Source organism: Corvus cornix, chromosome 13 (assembly GCF_000738735.6).
Source record: "Corvus cornix cornix isolate S_Up_H32 chromosome 13, ASM73873v5, whole genome shotgun sequence".
NCBI lineage: Eukaryota > Metazoa > Chordata > Aves > Passeriformes > Corvidae > Corvus > Corvus cornix.
The window spans coordinates 13,007,046-13,023,727 of record NC_046343.1 but is presented as its reverse complement, the minus strand read 5'-3'; the positions used below and the strand labels follow the sequence as shown (position 1 = coordinate 13,023,727).

The following is a 16,682-nucleotide window of genomic DNA, read 5'->3' as shown; positions in this document are numbered from 1 at the left end:
GTAATGCAGAGCTTCAACTGCCTCACATTCTGAGGGCTGTGGATCACCTGGAGGCCCAGTTTGCAGAGCTGAGAGGGGCTCTGAGCTCCAGGGCAAGGAGGGAACAGACACAGAAACCCTTATTCTGATCTCTTCAATGCTTTGTGCTTGGAAAGAGTCGTACCCTAATTTTATTATTAGATTACTGATGTTAATTCCATACACAAAGAGCTGCTTTGGTGGTCTACCCCAGGAATTGCATCTCAAGCTTTAGGTTTCAATCTTAAATCTCAAATTTAAGCAGCCTATACAAAATGCTGCATTCCCAGTGAAACCTGTAAATCCCCAGTAACAAGGGAAGATGCTTCAATGTCTTTAAGGCTTAGATGTAAAGGACTTCTTATGTTAATAGCAAAGCACACAGCAGTGTGCATCCAATAAACCAACTTTGTAGGTGGGAACTTTTAGGATGGAGGTATTAAAAACACTCTCTCAGGCCCTGAACCATCCAAAGTTTCCCTTCACTCTGGACTTCTCCCAGGTTACAGCACAGTCTGGTTAAAGCAGTGCAAAATTCCCAGAAATGGTTTCTCTCAGCACATCTGATACTGTCACACAGAAATCCTCACACTTCTCTATCCCTTAGAAAAACCATCACCCGTTTATCCTCTAAAGCCCATTAAACTGCTCAAAAAATGCCTATAGCCTGTATTCCTGATGGAATTAGAACACTCTGCAAGCCAGGCATGGCAATATTGCAGTGTCATAATCAAGAATGACAACGTTTACATAACCCAGATTTATGCTGCAAGTTTTATAAAATATTAAAATTATGACCTCGGAATTTTTCACTGCTTTCATTTTATTTATACAAGATAACTTAAGGAATCCAAATTTATTGGTGTGTTTACAGCTTGGGAAATTCTGGTCGTAAGGCAAAAATATCCTTGTTTTTGAAAGTCAGTTTCTAGACAGAGTCCAAAAAAGACTGGCAAGGAGAGGCTCTTTAGAATTTCAAAGGAAAATAGAGTAAAATAAATGAAAGAGCTAATTCACTCAATTTTTTTCCAAGGAGCATGGCTAATTATATTAATTCACTCCTCCTGCAACACCTTTTTTCTTACGCAGTTTATTACAAAACTAACTTGAACATTAAAACCTAAAAAATCATTCAAGTTTATAAATTCTAAATACTTTTTCCAGCTTTCTTGTGACAGCAAAGCTGGAAGCTCCTCCGTAAGGTTAGTTCATGCTCTGGATGTCCATGAGGCTATAAACAGATATTTCAACTGGCAAAAAAGGTACAACCAAAGAACTTCAACCTTCACTGTGAAGTTTTTCAGGTTTTTAACTATAAGAAACTCACATGCTACTTAACATTGGTGATTTCCTGGTTAGTTTACATCGATTTAGGCCTGGACCAACACAACTGGTATTTCTTTATTTCCATCATCACTTAATATTGACGATTTTATGGGTAAGTGGTGCTACTTAAACTCCTCCCATGGCTGGGGACTCAGTTTAATGCAGCCCAAGGGGTGCTCTGAAAAGCCAACTTGGATTCGAGGGCAGTCTGACAGTCTGGGAAAGCCTTATGCTCCCACCTCCAACTCAACGTCAAGCTTAGATCTCCTCAAAAATCAGCATTAACCACAATAAGACATAAAAAATATGAGCAGTAACACAGTTTCAAGGCCTTCAGTGTTATTTTACACTCGGCAGGAACAGCAGCCAACTCAAACTCCCTCCCAGTTTGCAGACTGGGATTTCCTCCAGATCTTACCTGGTGCTTTTTCCCGTAAGGGCTTTACTCAAACAGTGCCAAGCAGGGCAGGGGTGGATCCCTGGGCTGGGAGTGAGTGCCCCGAGTGTGTGCACAGGTGGGAAAGCACAACATCCAAGTGTCTGTGTGTGAACACTCTGTGGGACATGCAGGGAGCAGTGACACGAGTTCCCCAGGGACAGCCCGGCTGGCAGGGGACAGTCCCTGCACCTCTGGTACAACACTGCACAGCTCTGGAGGCACAGACACAACTGTCTGACCAACAGAAGCACTCTGGACTCCTCCTACTGCCATTCCACAGCCAGGCTGTGCCCTGGGAGGTGCCCTGTGCTCACATGCTCCACACAAGTCTGTTGGAATTGGTGCCATCACATCACCGCCTTTTCCATGGCCAAATGCAACCTCACTGGGCCTGGGTGACTTGGAAGGCTGTTGGAGTACCATCCACACAACAGATTTCCACACTCCGTGGAGTTTTACTTGTGCATTCCAGCAATCTGCTTCAGCTTTAGCAGAACTGTACTCCCAGGTCAACAAAGTTGCTTTAGATGTAATTTACTCTTGCACTTATTTCTGTCCTTCTATGAACTACAAATGCAAAAGTGAATTTCTCAAAAATAAATATCCACAGAGTGGCAAACATTTAACTTGTGAAAATTTTTTGATTATTCTTTTACTGCCATCAGATCATTCTAAAAATATAGGACCAATAGCTGAGTCACAGTGCCATTAGGAAAATCAATTTAGCCAAATGATGGCCATTCACAATAAAGACTGCTCAATGGAACAACCCTCCAACAGCCATTCAAGACCTGCATTAAGTTCTTGCATTTGGGGAAAAACACTAAGTGAGGAATCGGGAAATTTAAAGCAAGACAAGGGAAAAGAATTGATCAGAGAAATTCTCCTCATTACCACAGCGATGCTCTAGATAGGACACTGAATTCACAGGAGGCTGACGGATAACGCTGTCCCACTCTGCTCCTGAAGATCAAAGTGTGTGATTGCTACACACACTCAATGCTACAAAAGGAATATGGGTTCAGTGGAGAGAAGATTAAATGCTTTCTTTGAACAGAATAACCATCTTACTCCATTATAATTTATTCATCAGGATAAGACTCATGAGATGCAGCACCTCGTTTTCAGGAAGATACAAAGGACTGGGAAGAAAATCCTCAGATGTTTGCCTAAGTCACTCTGAACATTAACTGAAATAACCTAAATTTTCCAAAATACACAGCATTTAGATTAGCCCTTGCTTCCTTCTAGTACATTCACCCCAACTGCCACAGTTAAGTGTGATACACCTTTCTGCACTAACATCCCCTGTGTTACACTGAAAAGGCCATTTCTAAAGCAAACACTTTCTTCTGCTCTCCTGCAGCAGGACAGGGGTTTACAGACATCTCCAGCCAGCAGCTCAGGGCACATCCTGACTGGGAAACACAGACCCAGCATTGCCAATCACACAGGAGAAACTTGCAGGGAGTCAAACACGTAGAAAAATGTGGCTGAAACTTGTCTAACATGTTAAAAGCTGTCTCAGACTCCTCTGTATTAAGTTTTTAAGGGTGAGGCCTAACACAGCTAACAGTAAATCCTACTATGGCCAAGGCAGGGTACAAGCACTTGACAACTTCCGATGCCTGTGGAGCCTGGGCTGCCAGGAGCAAACCGTGGATTCCCAGGCAGGGGATGCACAGGCAGGGGATGCAGAGGAACACTGCCACAGCTCTGAGAGCTGCCTCACATTGTACTTTCTGAAATGTAACATTCAAAACACGGGCAAGAGCAAAGCCTCCAACCTGCTCAGCTCCACTGCAGCCTTTGTAGGGCTGGTGCATGTTTCCAAAAGTTAAGCAATATTAAATAGCATTGAGGATCTTGATCAGCAGGGGCACTCATTTATGCTTCCCCTTTTTTTCCCTGCTCAGTGTATTTTAAATTATTTCCTCTTTTCAGTTTTCATCACTAAAGAGGCCAAGTTCACTTCTGCCTCCCTGTTCTCTCATTTTAGAAAAAGGCACACCCTGAACAGCAAATATTCCACAGAAAGATGTTATTTTACAGTTTTAACTCCAAAGCGAGTCTGATGGGTGTGTGGAACAAATTCAATTTGATACTAGATGAGAATGCAAGAAATGTGTCAGTCTAAGGTTAATAAGTATTTCCCTTAGATTCTCCCTCTGGTTTCTTTTAAGGAGTTACACTAAAACAGATTTCTCCACCCTAACCAAATAAAACTCAACTACTTGAAAAATCAAACCAGGAAACAACAGCACCCTTTGCACAAGTAATTCATTATAAATTACTTATCAATTGAATTCAAATGTAACTTCGGCACAAAATACCACACCAGCAAAACAAACGCAGAACTAAAACAATGCATGAGATCAACAGCACCTACAGGAGTTTCTGCTACAGGAGGGTAAATACTGAGGCCTCACCATTCACTACTGTAACTGCCTACAAAGGAGAACACACAAAGGCTTAGCATTACTGCTGTTACTGTCCAAAGGAATCCAGGTACATTGGCACCAACTTACAGTAAAGCTGGGCACTGGGAGGTGCAGCTCTCCCATTCACACCAGATACGATACTGAACTTACATAACTTTATTTTCCTGCCAGCCAGGGACCCAGCTTGCCTTCCTGAGGCACACAAACACCTTCCAAACCCATCTCCAAGATGACCTGTTGTAGCCTTTCGCAGGCTTCCCAAACCTCAGATGATTGTGACTCAAAGTACAACCACTCTCCCCTACTCTGAAATAAACCTATTATCACTGTGAGGCTCCTCCTGCCAGCCCCGCCCTACACCTGTCCCAAAACAGCTGCAGCCAGACCTTCACACTGACATCTCAGGAAGGATTTAAGACGCTGACTCCAAGTGCTGCCCACAACAGACTTTCAAATGGCATTTCAGCAGGAAAAGCTACAGGAATTTGTCCTAGGAACAGCCAGAGAAGTTCTCTCCAGTTCTGATGGACCCATCAGAGGACAGCGACAGAACTCAGGGCTGTGACCTCCCTGAACTCCATGGGGAGCCCAAGGCAGTCACTGGCAAGGCTGCTCTCTGCTTCCACAAGCAGGATGTGGCAGCCAGTGGCTCCGTGCCCATTCCTGCACACACCAGTTCCCCTCGTGTTCCCAGGCCTGTGTTTCACAGCAGACCGGCAATTCCCTCCAGTACAGCTCCTGTATTTCCTGGCCATGCCCTGTCTGACTGTAAGCTCAGCAGCTGATTCCCTGTGCCCTCACACTTGGGGGACATGAAGCAGTTAAAGCAAGAGACTGAATGTGCGGACAAACTCATCTAAGCAGAAGCAGCAAGACATAGTACAGGCTTCTTACCTGAAACTTTGTTTCTGGGCTTCAGATCCACCAATCCAGAATGAAAGGGGATTCGAATGGGTTTTCCTTCTCAGACTTGTCTGTTAAAAGAGAGCAGCCAATCATCTTCAGCTTGGTGTATCTACTTCTTTCTTGAACGAAATCCCAATTACTGCTAATGCTGTTAGAGACAAGGCAGCCCAGGCACCTGCCCAGCCCAGGACCAACTACGTTAGTGGGGTCGTCGGATTGGTGGATCTAAGACAGAGAAACGCATTTACAGACAAGAAATCGCTCCTTCCCCTACCCTGGGTCACCCAAACAAGTGTTTTGGGGTACAGCTCACCTTGCCAAGATTAAGGAAGATGAGAAAAAGCTACAAAGCAAATAACAAAGCAAGTCCTAAAGCTTCAACCACCAGCTCACACCTCGCAGGCCTGCTCCAGGAACACAGGTTTGCACAGCAGAACTCAATGCAGTTCTCCTAGTCTGCCATAAACATCCACTAAAGCATTTTATTGCACTGATTATTTCCCTTTTTCCAGGCTCAAAATGACCTCATTTGCCTTACATGTCTGCAGCACAAAGATGGAGTTGTCAAGACACTCCTGATCTGAACAACAGCACTGAATTCAGTACATTTTCAGTACTGCTGTGTCTCTGGAAAACACTCTAGAACCAGAAGAGAGTAAGACACTGTACTCCTGAGACAAGAAACAGTCACCTCTTGCTAAGCAGGGAGATAAAAGGCCTCCAAGCCAGTCCTGTCAGCAGCACAGTGAGTGTGACTAATTTAAAGCAGCTGGAACAGTGACACCTCAGAGAAGATGGGGTCTGCAGAAAACTCACGCTACACGTGCAACAGAAAGCTCAGCCTACAGAGACCAAAACATCCAACTTCCACCAAGATCTTCAAAAAGTTTGGGCCATGGCCTGCAGAACTTCCCCTGCCAGCAGTGAGAGCAAAATGCTACAACATCCCCAGAGGAACACACCACCACCACCTCTCACCCTCTCTCTCCTCTGCTCTCCAGCCCCTCCAGAGAGCTGAACCTCAGCCTCCACTGCTGTGCCCCAAGTCTCAAGCTCCAGCAACTCACAGAAGGGTGGAGAAACTGCCACTGTCCCCAGCTCTGCCAAGAAACCATCTCCATGAGGACAGGACTGTCCCTCACTGCCCACAGCTCCCCAAAGAAAGCAGCATCTTCATGGTGGGGCAATCTCCTGCTTTTCAGCCACTGGCAAAGCCGGTCAATTCTAGGGCAGCGTTTCAAGGACAAAGCAGCGCTGTAGGCCCAGTACCATGACCAATGCATGATTTTTAAGGCTGCCAAGGAAAGTGCTAAGATGTCAAGGCATATGACTCAGAATTTTCAGAGTACATTATAGCTCAGCAAGAAGCCAGCTATCAAATTATATAAATGTACCGATTTGCTAAGTCACTGCAGAGCCAGCAGGGTGCTGGAAGGAGAGGCACTTCTCCATGAAGCCAAACCTTAACATTATTTGCAAGTGTAACAGCACAGGTCTGATTTTTGTCTCCAGAGGGACGGGTGTTCTGCAGACAGCCTGAATAACAAGTTTCCCTAGCTAGTCCTCCCCTGCCCTAAGAGAATTGCCTACAAGATTCTCTGTCAAGTCCAAGCTGGAACTTACTAAGTTTTGCAAATTCTGAGTATACGTTTTCAAAAAGCTTGAGGCATTTTTGTCTGAAAACCAAAAATTGGCTCCACTGCAAAGGTTGGAAGACTTGAAAACAGCCCTATCGTGCAAACCGCGCTGAAATACAACATCACACCTCTCAAAAAGGCAAACAGTGCACACTGTCACAACTTCTGTACCAAAACTCCACACTCAGGAACTCCTCAATAGAATGAAACTAAGAACAAACTTGCAACACTGAATACAGATATAATTATATACACACACAGAGTGATTATCCTCTTTCCTCTAAGTCAATAAGAAAATTCTACCAAAATTCTGTAGTGTTGCCACAGCTTAAAAGTTGACCCAAAAAGCTTTTTTCACCATTTTACCCAGAAAGCACATCACTCCCTATTCCTAGCAAGTAGGTCCCTACCTACATCTTACAAATTTCCATCTGTATTCATCCTACAAACAGGCCCAGGAAGCTGAACTACTCTTTGATCCTAAACAAAACTGTTAATTTCCTGGGGTGGAAGTACAAGGATGCAAGTCCTGCAGGGATGTGGATTAACAAAGCACCAAAGAAACGACATGCCTTCAAACGTTCCCGTTGTTAATTTAGCCTGCATGAGAAGCAAATTAAGTTTTCAGAAAGAGCCAGTGCTTTTCGTTGTTAAAACACCAATGGCATTGCGTTATTTTTGCATTATCTGCTCTCAGTCATGCATTACTCATATTGGGAAACGAGTGGAAGTGGTACAGGAAAACGGAGTAGGCTGTCAGATGTCACACCACTGAGCTCATAAATACATCAATAAACTGGGGAAGCAAGGGATTTTCCAGAAAAAGTGGATTTTCCGTGAATAATGATGCCATAAAAATCAAACCACAAAATCAGATTATGTAACAACATAAACAGTGGCATTCATATAAAGAAGACGTCGCCCAAGAAAAAGAGCTGGAAGGAAAGGATTGTTACCCATCAGCATTAATTTAAACAACTCAGTCAATATTCTCATTTCCCCTCAATTCATTTTCTGCCTTGCAACAAAAAAAAAAATCCTTGTCACGGAGCAGCCCTCTCATAAGCACAGTCTCTTGTTCTCTCCCACACATCATTCCTCTCGCATTGGCACATTTGCTGCAACATCCATTTCATTTGAAAGCCATCAGCAATCTCCCTGAGCACTCCGAGCTGCCCAGGGACGGGCAACTGGAAATGCCAAAGCACCAGTGACCTCTAAACTGCATGGCAATAAACCCAGCACACCAAGAGACACACAGCAAGTTGATTTAACAAGTAGTAGAGGTGTTTTAGAAAACATGAAATGAAATGAAATGGTACATCCATCCTTCAAAGAGCGTTCCCAAGTCTCTCTGAGGGTACAGCTTGTAACAAGGCAGGTTGTTTTGCTGTGATGCTGCTCACAACACTCATCAGTGACCCAAATCTTTAGCAGTGCTCAAAGCTCTGTATCCTGAGGGACACAGCCGGCACCGTCTGACACGCAGCAAAGGCAGACGGGCTTTTAAAGCAGCAACCCCAGAGCACTTCAGAGGGCAGCTGCACCCACACCAGCTGCCTGCAGAGATGGGATCTCATTCCACACGGACACCTGGGCAGGGATTTACTCCAGGAGCTCCCGGCCCCAAGGCAGAGCTCTGGGGCAGCCCGTGGAGCTGAAGGCTGCCCGGCCACGCTCACACAGAGGAGCCCTGCACATGTTCCAGGCTGCAGGGAACTTCCTCTGCTGCACCTCACTCGCTCAGCACTGGGCAGAGGTTGGAGAATTTAGTCATGTTAGAAAATGTAACTGCATCGTGAGGTAAAGAAATCTCTGAGTCTCGAATGAGATTTCAAGAGCCTCTGGTGAAACACCGCGGCTTAGTCTCCCCAAGAATTGGTAACTTCCTTTTATTAAGAACCAAAAGCAATTTCATTTCAGAATTTCCCCCACAACCGGCACATCTGCAGCTTTCCGTCACCTGAATAAACTGATGGCTGCTGCCACCATCATCACAAACCTCAGATAACTTTCCTTTATACACTTCTGTATCTTTATAGCCTCCTTCCCTCTGCCATCTCATTTCCCCGATCAGGCCATTGTTTCATCTAAGCCTTCCCAAAAGAAAAAGCTTTCCACACTCCTTTGTCCACTTTGCTCATTTCACCACTCCACTGGTTCTGAGTGCAGTTGCCTTGCTCTAATTCATGTTCATAAGCTCTTCCTTCCCATTTTCTGCACCGCTGCCAAAGTCACAGCAATCCTTTCTCTTCAGATTTGCATCCTTCCTCTGCGAGGCACTCTCTGAAACAGGACTGTCACTCTGAGAGCCTGGCAGCAGCACAGACCTCATATCCCCTGCCCCAAGGCTCACCCCAAGGCTGTGCCTTCCTCACATCCATCTAACCACCACCTCTTCAGCTATTTGCTCCAGCCACTGCCTTCTTCCCCATGTATAAAACCCTGCATGCTTTACTGTCCAACATGCAGCTCTCAACTCTGCTCATTTCGCTACTGAAGATTAAAAAAAAAGATACCTGCAAAGTAAACAGATCATTATCCTGATGAAGAAAGCACATCTAGGTTACACACAGGTTTACAAATGCCTTACTAACACTCCATCTACTCCCAGGCTTCAATTAAGAACCAGTCACATTTCAGCTAGAACAGTACCTCCTTTGTTTCAGCTGCAAAGATGATCATTGCCTGTATCTGTCACTACGAAAGTCAACTCTTTGAAGGAGTCCTCTAAGAATATGTGGAAAAAATATCCTACAAATCCAACTGGCTGCTTGGCTTGCAATGACTGGGACAGGGAAGAAAAAAGCCAGAGCACTATAGCCCTACTGAGATATATATACAGCAGCTGTATTTTAGCTTCCAAACAGAACACTGGGATTTATTTTGCACTTTAAGCTTTAAATAGTTTGGGGGCACAACCATCTCCAGTTGCAGTAACCCAAGGAACTTCAGGTACCCCTGGAGTGATTTACAGGAGGAGCTGCTGCTACTCAGGCAGGCCTGTGTCAAACACTTCCTCCTCACACTGGTACCTCTGAATTGAACACCTCCACCTCCCATCAAAGTCCTGCCAGGAGAAACAGAAAGATTTTTGGCAAGATACTCAATTATAGTTCTTCATTTATTATTTACCGAGGTACTTAAACACCGGACACTTTTATGAGAGCCAGAGAAAGGCACTGTAGACACTGAAGGCAGTGAGTTAGGAAGATTATTTCCATACACATGATTTCAAGATGCAAATGATAACAGTGTGAACAAGTGCTTGCCCACTTTATTCCTAGGCATGGCCTTTCCTGAATCTTTTCACACTCCAACCACAGAGCAGTGTAATGCTGAATTTAAACTGCCAGGACAGCGACCTGTGTTTGGAGAGCAGCTTGGGCAGCAAGGCCACAGTGAAACATGAGGGTCATAAGCTCAGTGAGTGTGAGAATTTACACACAGCTGGATTCCTGCTCAGGAGCCACCTCCTGTATGTGTCTGGTGGGTACAGGAGCCTGGGAGCAGCAGATTTATTTTGTTATGCCATCCACACCATATGCTGCACACAGTTCACCCCATAAATGTATAAAAAAGACCCCCAAACTATTTGCCACACTGATGTATTCTGTTACAACCACCTCAGTACAAACTAAGCAGCTAATCCCCCCACTTTGAAAGCTGCTGGTAACACTAAATTACGGTTCAGGGAAGCTTCCTGGGAAAATGAAGAACACAAGGCTTTGAGCAGGTATTGAAGAGAAATGCAAATCGCAGGGTTGATGCAACTGAACACAGATTTTATACACATCTCAGATCTGTAGGTAACAAAACTTATTTGGCAAAGTGTTGCTGTTGGTTCTTTAAAAGAGCAAAAAGGTCACAGTTATCTAATTTCACTGAGAAAACCAAAACCAGGGGCAGAAAGAGCCCTTTCAGTGACTGTGGCTGGCCCTCCATCTCTTCTGATTACTTCCTCACTCCTCACTCGCCTGCTCACACCCAGCATCTGCCTGAGCCCACCACTGAACCAGCCACAATCTCACCAGACACCGTGAGCCTCAGCCTGGGCATCCCAGTCAGTCCCAGTTACCCTCAGGGCCTCGGGGGGACCCTTCTGCAGGCTCGGGGTATCTCAGCTGTACAGCTGGGCACCACCCGCACATGGAAGCCGTGGAATGGCATCACTCAATGCACTGCTCATCCCCCTGGGAATGACTAACAACAGGATCCACAGAACCGGCACACGGCACGGGAAGCCTTCAGCTGTCCTGAGAGACACAGCGACTTGGGAACACTCGCTAAAACTTCACACAGCAAATCAAAGTTGTCACTCTGAAACCTTAAAATATTTCTCTTAGATTTCGGCCTTAAAAATAGAACAGTATTATTTCCATGACTGATTTTCCTTTAAATAAATGCAAATGATCTATCCAGGGAAGGCACAGTTGAGGGTTAGAACACAGTTCTGAAACTTGTGTGCAAGTAACATGTTGACACATTATCTCTTGTTTATCAGCCTGAGAGAATTACGGTGGATTTCCTCCTCAGAGCTTTCACATCACACATTTGCTCCTGTATTTACTACAGATTCATCCCTGGCAGTGGAGGGAAGTGATTGAGCAGAAGTGCACCAAACCCCATCTCTCTTAGCAAGGAGAGGCACAAACACCTGCTTTTAGGAATCTGGAACACTCCTAAAAAAGAGCAGCATCCCCCTAAGTCTGCCAGGCAGGGATGATCCCTGGGTTTGGGATGTTTCCCACAAGCACTCCCACGTTCCCAGATCACACAGAAATCCCAGACGGGGCACTCGGCCCAAATGGCTTCTGCCCTGTGGAGTCAAACAAATCTCCTGGAGAATCTCACCTTCTGCACCACACCAGAAGGCAAAACCTCCACGTCTTCATTTAGGAATTATTTTCAATGATTTTAGGGAAACATTTCCACTCAAACACAAGTGATCCTGTGCAAGCCTCCACTAAGGTTAACAATAAATTCAACTACTAACTACATTTTACAGAGTACCATTTTCTGTTGGAAACGACAGAATTAATTGTTCATCTTATTAAATTTTTATATTTATTCATTTCTTGTGAAAGAGAGAAAAATTTCTTTCTTAAACCTCCTACTACATACTAAAACTCCTACTAACGGCACCGATATTTGCATGGATTAGCACATTTCCCAGCTCCAGCTGCAAGTGGAGGGACAACAATCACCAGCAAAAGTCCCACTTGCTTCCTCCTGATACATCCTGGACCCAAAGAGGAGAGACTAAAATGGGAGAGCAAAAACACAAGCAGGAAAGTTGAGGGAGCCAAACCTTCCAGCCCCAAACGCTATTTGAGTGCCTCACAGAACCCAAAGCTGAGTGCTGGTGACTCCGTTCCACGGAGGAAAAAAGCCACCAGAGCACACTTTCCACCTCAGGAATTTAGGAGGCATCTCTGTGGGAGGCTGGTCCCCAGCCGGATCCCTGCAGAGCTGCCCCAGCCTTCCCCTCCCTGCTGCAGGGCACTGATGGCTCTGATGTCCCCCAGGGGAAGTGCGAGATCACAGCACGGGGGGAGGAGGCTCCCCATGAACGGCTTTTAAGGCCCTGCCCTCAGTGATCAGTAAAAATAATGAAAGGTACACAAAGGCTTTGTAGGTTCCCCCTTTTTCTTTTTCATTTCATTTCTGCTTTTTGAGACCAGATGGCACATTTAAAGAAAGTTCATATTTTCCGGATCAGGTAGTTTAGCAACAACTCCACTGGCTAAAAAACCCATTTAATGTCTCCACTGAACCCAGCTCACCTTCAGAGTGCCTTAAAGGGAAATTATTTGCATTTTGGCCCTCAGTTCTGGAGAACTGCATTAAATTGTAGATGTGAGAGCAAATTAAGCTTAGGAGAAAAAGCAAATATGCTTATAACAAATAAATTAGAAGATATTTACTGATTACTATTCTCTCTCAGCTCCTAACTTAATTTTATTCATGCCTAAAGGCAGAAAAACGAGGGGCCTCTGATATTTGCCTATAAAGATCTAATTTGCTTATTATAAAAAAAAAAAAAAAAAAAGCCTCTTTCTACTGCTCCCATCTGGCTGCCTCTCCACTAACGCGAATTTAGCGGCGTAAGCGTTAATAAGGGGTATAACCAATACACCAATTAGGTCTCATTAGGTAATTCCGTGTGTGCTGGACCGGAGCTGCAGCACCGGTGCTGCCCCGGCCCGGAGCCCCGAGCCCCCCGGCGGGGTTTAATCCACCCCCGGGGCCGCGGGAGGGTCTGGCCGGGCCGGGGCTGGAGCCGGAGCCCCCCCGCCTGGGGCATTTCGCTTTCGGTTCGTGCAGCGCAGCCGCGCCGCTCCGCGCCCCCGGCCCGGCCCGGCCTCCTGCGGGGGGTTAATTGTTGTTATTTATTTATTTTCAATGAAACGAAGGCGCTCGTGGCGCCCCGGGCGGGCCGCGGTGGAGGCGGGAGCGAGCGGATCCCACGGCGGGGGCAGCACGGCCGGCCCGGGGTCGAGCGCGGGTTCGCCACAGCCCCCGCAGCGGCGGCGCCGGACGGCGCGGGCCCGGCGCGCCGGCGGGGCCTGAGCCCGGGGGGGCGAGAGGGGGCGGGAGGGTGTGCGCGCAGGCCGGGGGTGACTCACCATGAGCTCGATGGTCTTGTCCTCGATGACCGAGTCGGGCTCCATCGCGGCGGCCGCTCCGCTCCGCTCCGCCCGGCCCGGCCCCGCCGCCGCCGCCGCCCCGCGCCCGCCAGGCCCCGCCGCGGCCCGCCCGCCCCCACCGCGCGCACGCGCAAACGCACGCGCGCTGCGCCCGCCGTGACGTCACGGCGCGCGCGGAAAGGGCGGGGCCCCGGTACGCCCGGCCCCGCCCCCGGGGAGCCTCGCGCTGCCCATTGGGCGCGGGCGGCGCGCGGGGGGTGCCGGGAGCTGCGCGGGCCCGGCGGGGGGGGGGCGGTGTGAGGGGAGCGGGAGCGGGAGCGGGAGCGGGAACGGGAACGGGAACGGGAGCGGGAGCGGGAGCGGGAAGCGGTGGGACGGCGGAGGCGTCCGGAGCCGCCGAGCCTCCTGTCCCGCGGTGCCGGGCACGAGGCGGCCTCGGGGGCTGGGAAAGGCCGAGGCGGGAGTTTGGTGCTGGATGGACGCTGGGAGATCGGAAGCCTGGAAGCGCCTTTGAGACTCCCCCCATCCGCTCCCTCCGTGGCTGGCACAGGGTGCCCAGAGCAGCTGCGGCTGCCCCTCGATCCCGGCAGTGTCCCAGGCCAGGCTGGTCATTGGGGCTGGGAATAGCCTGGGACAGGGGAAGGTGTCCCTGCCCGTGGCACGGTGCAATGAGATGGGCTTTAAGGTTCCTTCCAGCCCAAACCATTCTGGGATACATGGACTCACGAGATGGCTCTGTGTGTTGTACTGTTTATTTAATAAACAGTTTTATTTAATAAATTCTAACCTGTGCCTTAGGTCTGGCTGACCCATCTGTGCTTTGAAGCCTGTGCCTGTTTCTGCTGGGTCTGCTCCTCCAGCGGCCCAGATGAGATGGAAATCCACCCCATCCATGGATAAAATGGGATTTTTTTACCAAAATTTCCCTGACTGACAGCAGGCACAGCATCTAGAAAATAACTGATGGTCCTTGACAGGGAAAACTTCTGTCCAGGTTAGATGAAGACAGAAAGGGCAGAACACAAAAGCCTGTAAAGGAGATGTGCTGTGTTTGCAAGGAGACATGGAAACCCCTGGCCCAGGTGGTGGCATTTCCACATAGCTGACCTCAACCCTTGGCAAAGAGCAGCTTTTTCAGCCTTTAGGGTCTGGATCCTGCTGGCAAACTCTGGTGTGGCCCCATCCTCCTGTGCCACTGCCACAGGGAGACAGGGAGCATCCAGAGCAGGTGACCAAGGACACTCAGGCTGCTCGCTGACCACGCAGCAAGGACCAAATGCAGCCGTAGGCACTGGAAATTGGAAGCAAAACTGCCCTAAGCAGCGTGGTGTGACAGCACAGCACTGGGCTTGCCATGAAAATGGACCTGGAGCTTCCTGCTGAGCGTCTTTTTCTGTTACCTGTTCAAGTTTCTGCCAAATGGTGAAGAGATGGAGGATGAAGGAATGGAAATGGTGCAAAGTCCTTTCTTATTGACAGCTCACCTGTTCCACAGGACATTTGTGTCAGCAGAAATGTCCTTCATCCATTCAAAATTGCTTAGAACAATACCAGTCATGCGGTTTAAACCCTTTTTATAGCATTTAAAAGGCAAAGCAAGAGCTGCAAGTCTCCTTCCCCATCGAACACCTGCTGCTGCTCACAGCCTGGGGATGACAATGTGATGTGCCCCAAAAGCTGCCCCATTTCCATTCGTGGGGACAAAGCCAACACCAAAGGTGCCACTGCCCCAAAGTCCCTCTAAGCGGGGCCACAAAGCCCTGACCCACAGGGATTGCCCACATCAGCGTGGGCTGTGCCCGCGCTGCCCCTCACCCTGACACGCTCCATTGCCATGGAAAATGCATCCTTTTCCTGTCAAACCTGGGCCCCCAGCTGGCAGCTGAGCTGGATCCTCCCCACCTTCCCATCACAACCCATAATGAAGGAGTCGCGGGTGGACTTATACCCACGGCATAACACCCCCACACAACGGTGCCACTGAGAAAGGCAGGACAAAATCCAGCTCCATTCTGCTGTCCCTGGGATCAGACATTGGCCCTGACAGCAACCAAGGCAGCAGATACTTGTTTAGGACACCAAAGTAAAAAATCAGCATGTCTCAGTCTAAATATACCCAGGGCAGGGATTTGCTGACAGCACAATGCTCCTGGTGCTTTCCAAAGCACAGCCTGGTGTTCTAACTATGGGAAGAATTCCCAGGGCAGAGGGAATGAGGAGAAAATGAAAAACAGAAAAAAGGGGGAAAATTTCTTCCATTAATTTGTACAAAGAGTAAATCTGTGTTGCCATCCTGGCAGCTCCAAGGGTTCCTGCACCACACCAATGCATGTTGCACATCAGGATGGGTCTCAGTCTGGCAAGAGATGTCAGATGGAAATGGAGTTCCTGTAATCTGCTCTTAATGGTGTGGTAAAAGCGATTCCTATGATGTGAGAGAAAGAGAAGAACATAGAAATTAATTAAGGAAAGCATTATAAAAACAAAATGTTTTGGCTTTAGTGTAGAACACCAAGGAAAGCAAGAGAGGGGATATCAATCCCTGTATCTGTAAATTAAAATTGTTTCTGAACATCTCACAACTTAAGGCCTCATGAGGACTGAGCAATGTGTCCAAGGCATAATAAGATGAAAAAACAGGTTTTGATAAATTTATTCTGAGATAGAAACTCACTGGGAAAGAGTCAGTCCTGGAGGAGCAGCTGAGGGAGCTGGGAAAGGGGCTCAGGCTGGAGCAAAGGAGGCTCAGGGGGGACCTTGTGGCTCTGCACAAGTCCCTGACAGGAGGGGGCAGCCGGGGGGGTCGGGCTCTGCTGCCAGGGAACAGGGACAGGAGGAGAGGGAACGGCCTCAGGCTGGGCCAGGGCAGGCTCAGGGTGGACAGCAGCAGGAATTTCCCCATGGAAAGGGTGCTCAGGCCTTGGCAGGGGCTGCCCAGGGAGGTTTGGAGTGCCCATCCCTGGAGGTGTCCAAGGAAGGGCTGGAGGTGGCACTCGGTGCTCTGGGCTGGGGACAAGGTGGGGATAGGCTGGACTTGATCTTGGAGGTCTTTTCCTTCCTAAGTGATTCCATGATTCAATATTCCCATGCCTACCTGGCTGCAGGAATTTGAGGAGCAGTCTCTGGGTGTGTGCCCTGCTTGGACAAGGCTGTGCCAGTCACTCCTCCCCGGGTGTGTGACAGATCTGTGACACACATCTGCACAGCAGGGACACAGCTGCTAATTAGTGCTAACGAGGCCCGAGGCCCGCTCAGGTGGAGGCAC

The 16,682-nt window shown here is 48.1% G+C and overlaps 1 protein-coding gene across 4 annotated transcripts in view; it reads right to left on the bottom strand.

Moving 5' to 3' along the window:
* The window catches only part of FBXW11 (F-box and WD repeat domain containing 11), a 66,908-nt gene extending 53,392 nt beyond the window's left edge, over positions 1–13,516 (bottom strand). For 2 of the 4 annotated variants that reach the window (XM_039559514.1, XM_039559516.1), the window contains exons 1-2: positions 13,397–13,485; positions 5,119–5,198 (exon numbers count right to left, since the gene is read on the bottom strand). Coding sequence is in view for 2 of the 4 variants with exons in the window: in XM_039559515.1 (XP_039415449.1) it covers positions 13,397–13,441 (45 nt within the window). In the remaining 2 variants the exon portion in view is untranslated. Of the gene's footprint in view, positions 1–5,118; positions 5,199–13,396 lie in introns of all 4 variants that reach the window. The other 2 variants (XM_039559515.1, XM_039559513.1) reach the window with 2 other exon arrangements.
* Between the last annotated feature and the right edge of the window lie 3,166 nt (positions 13,517–16,682).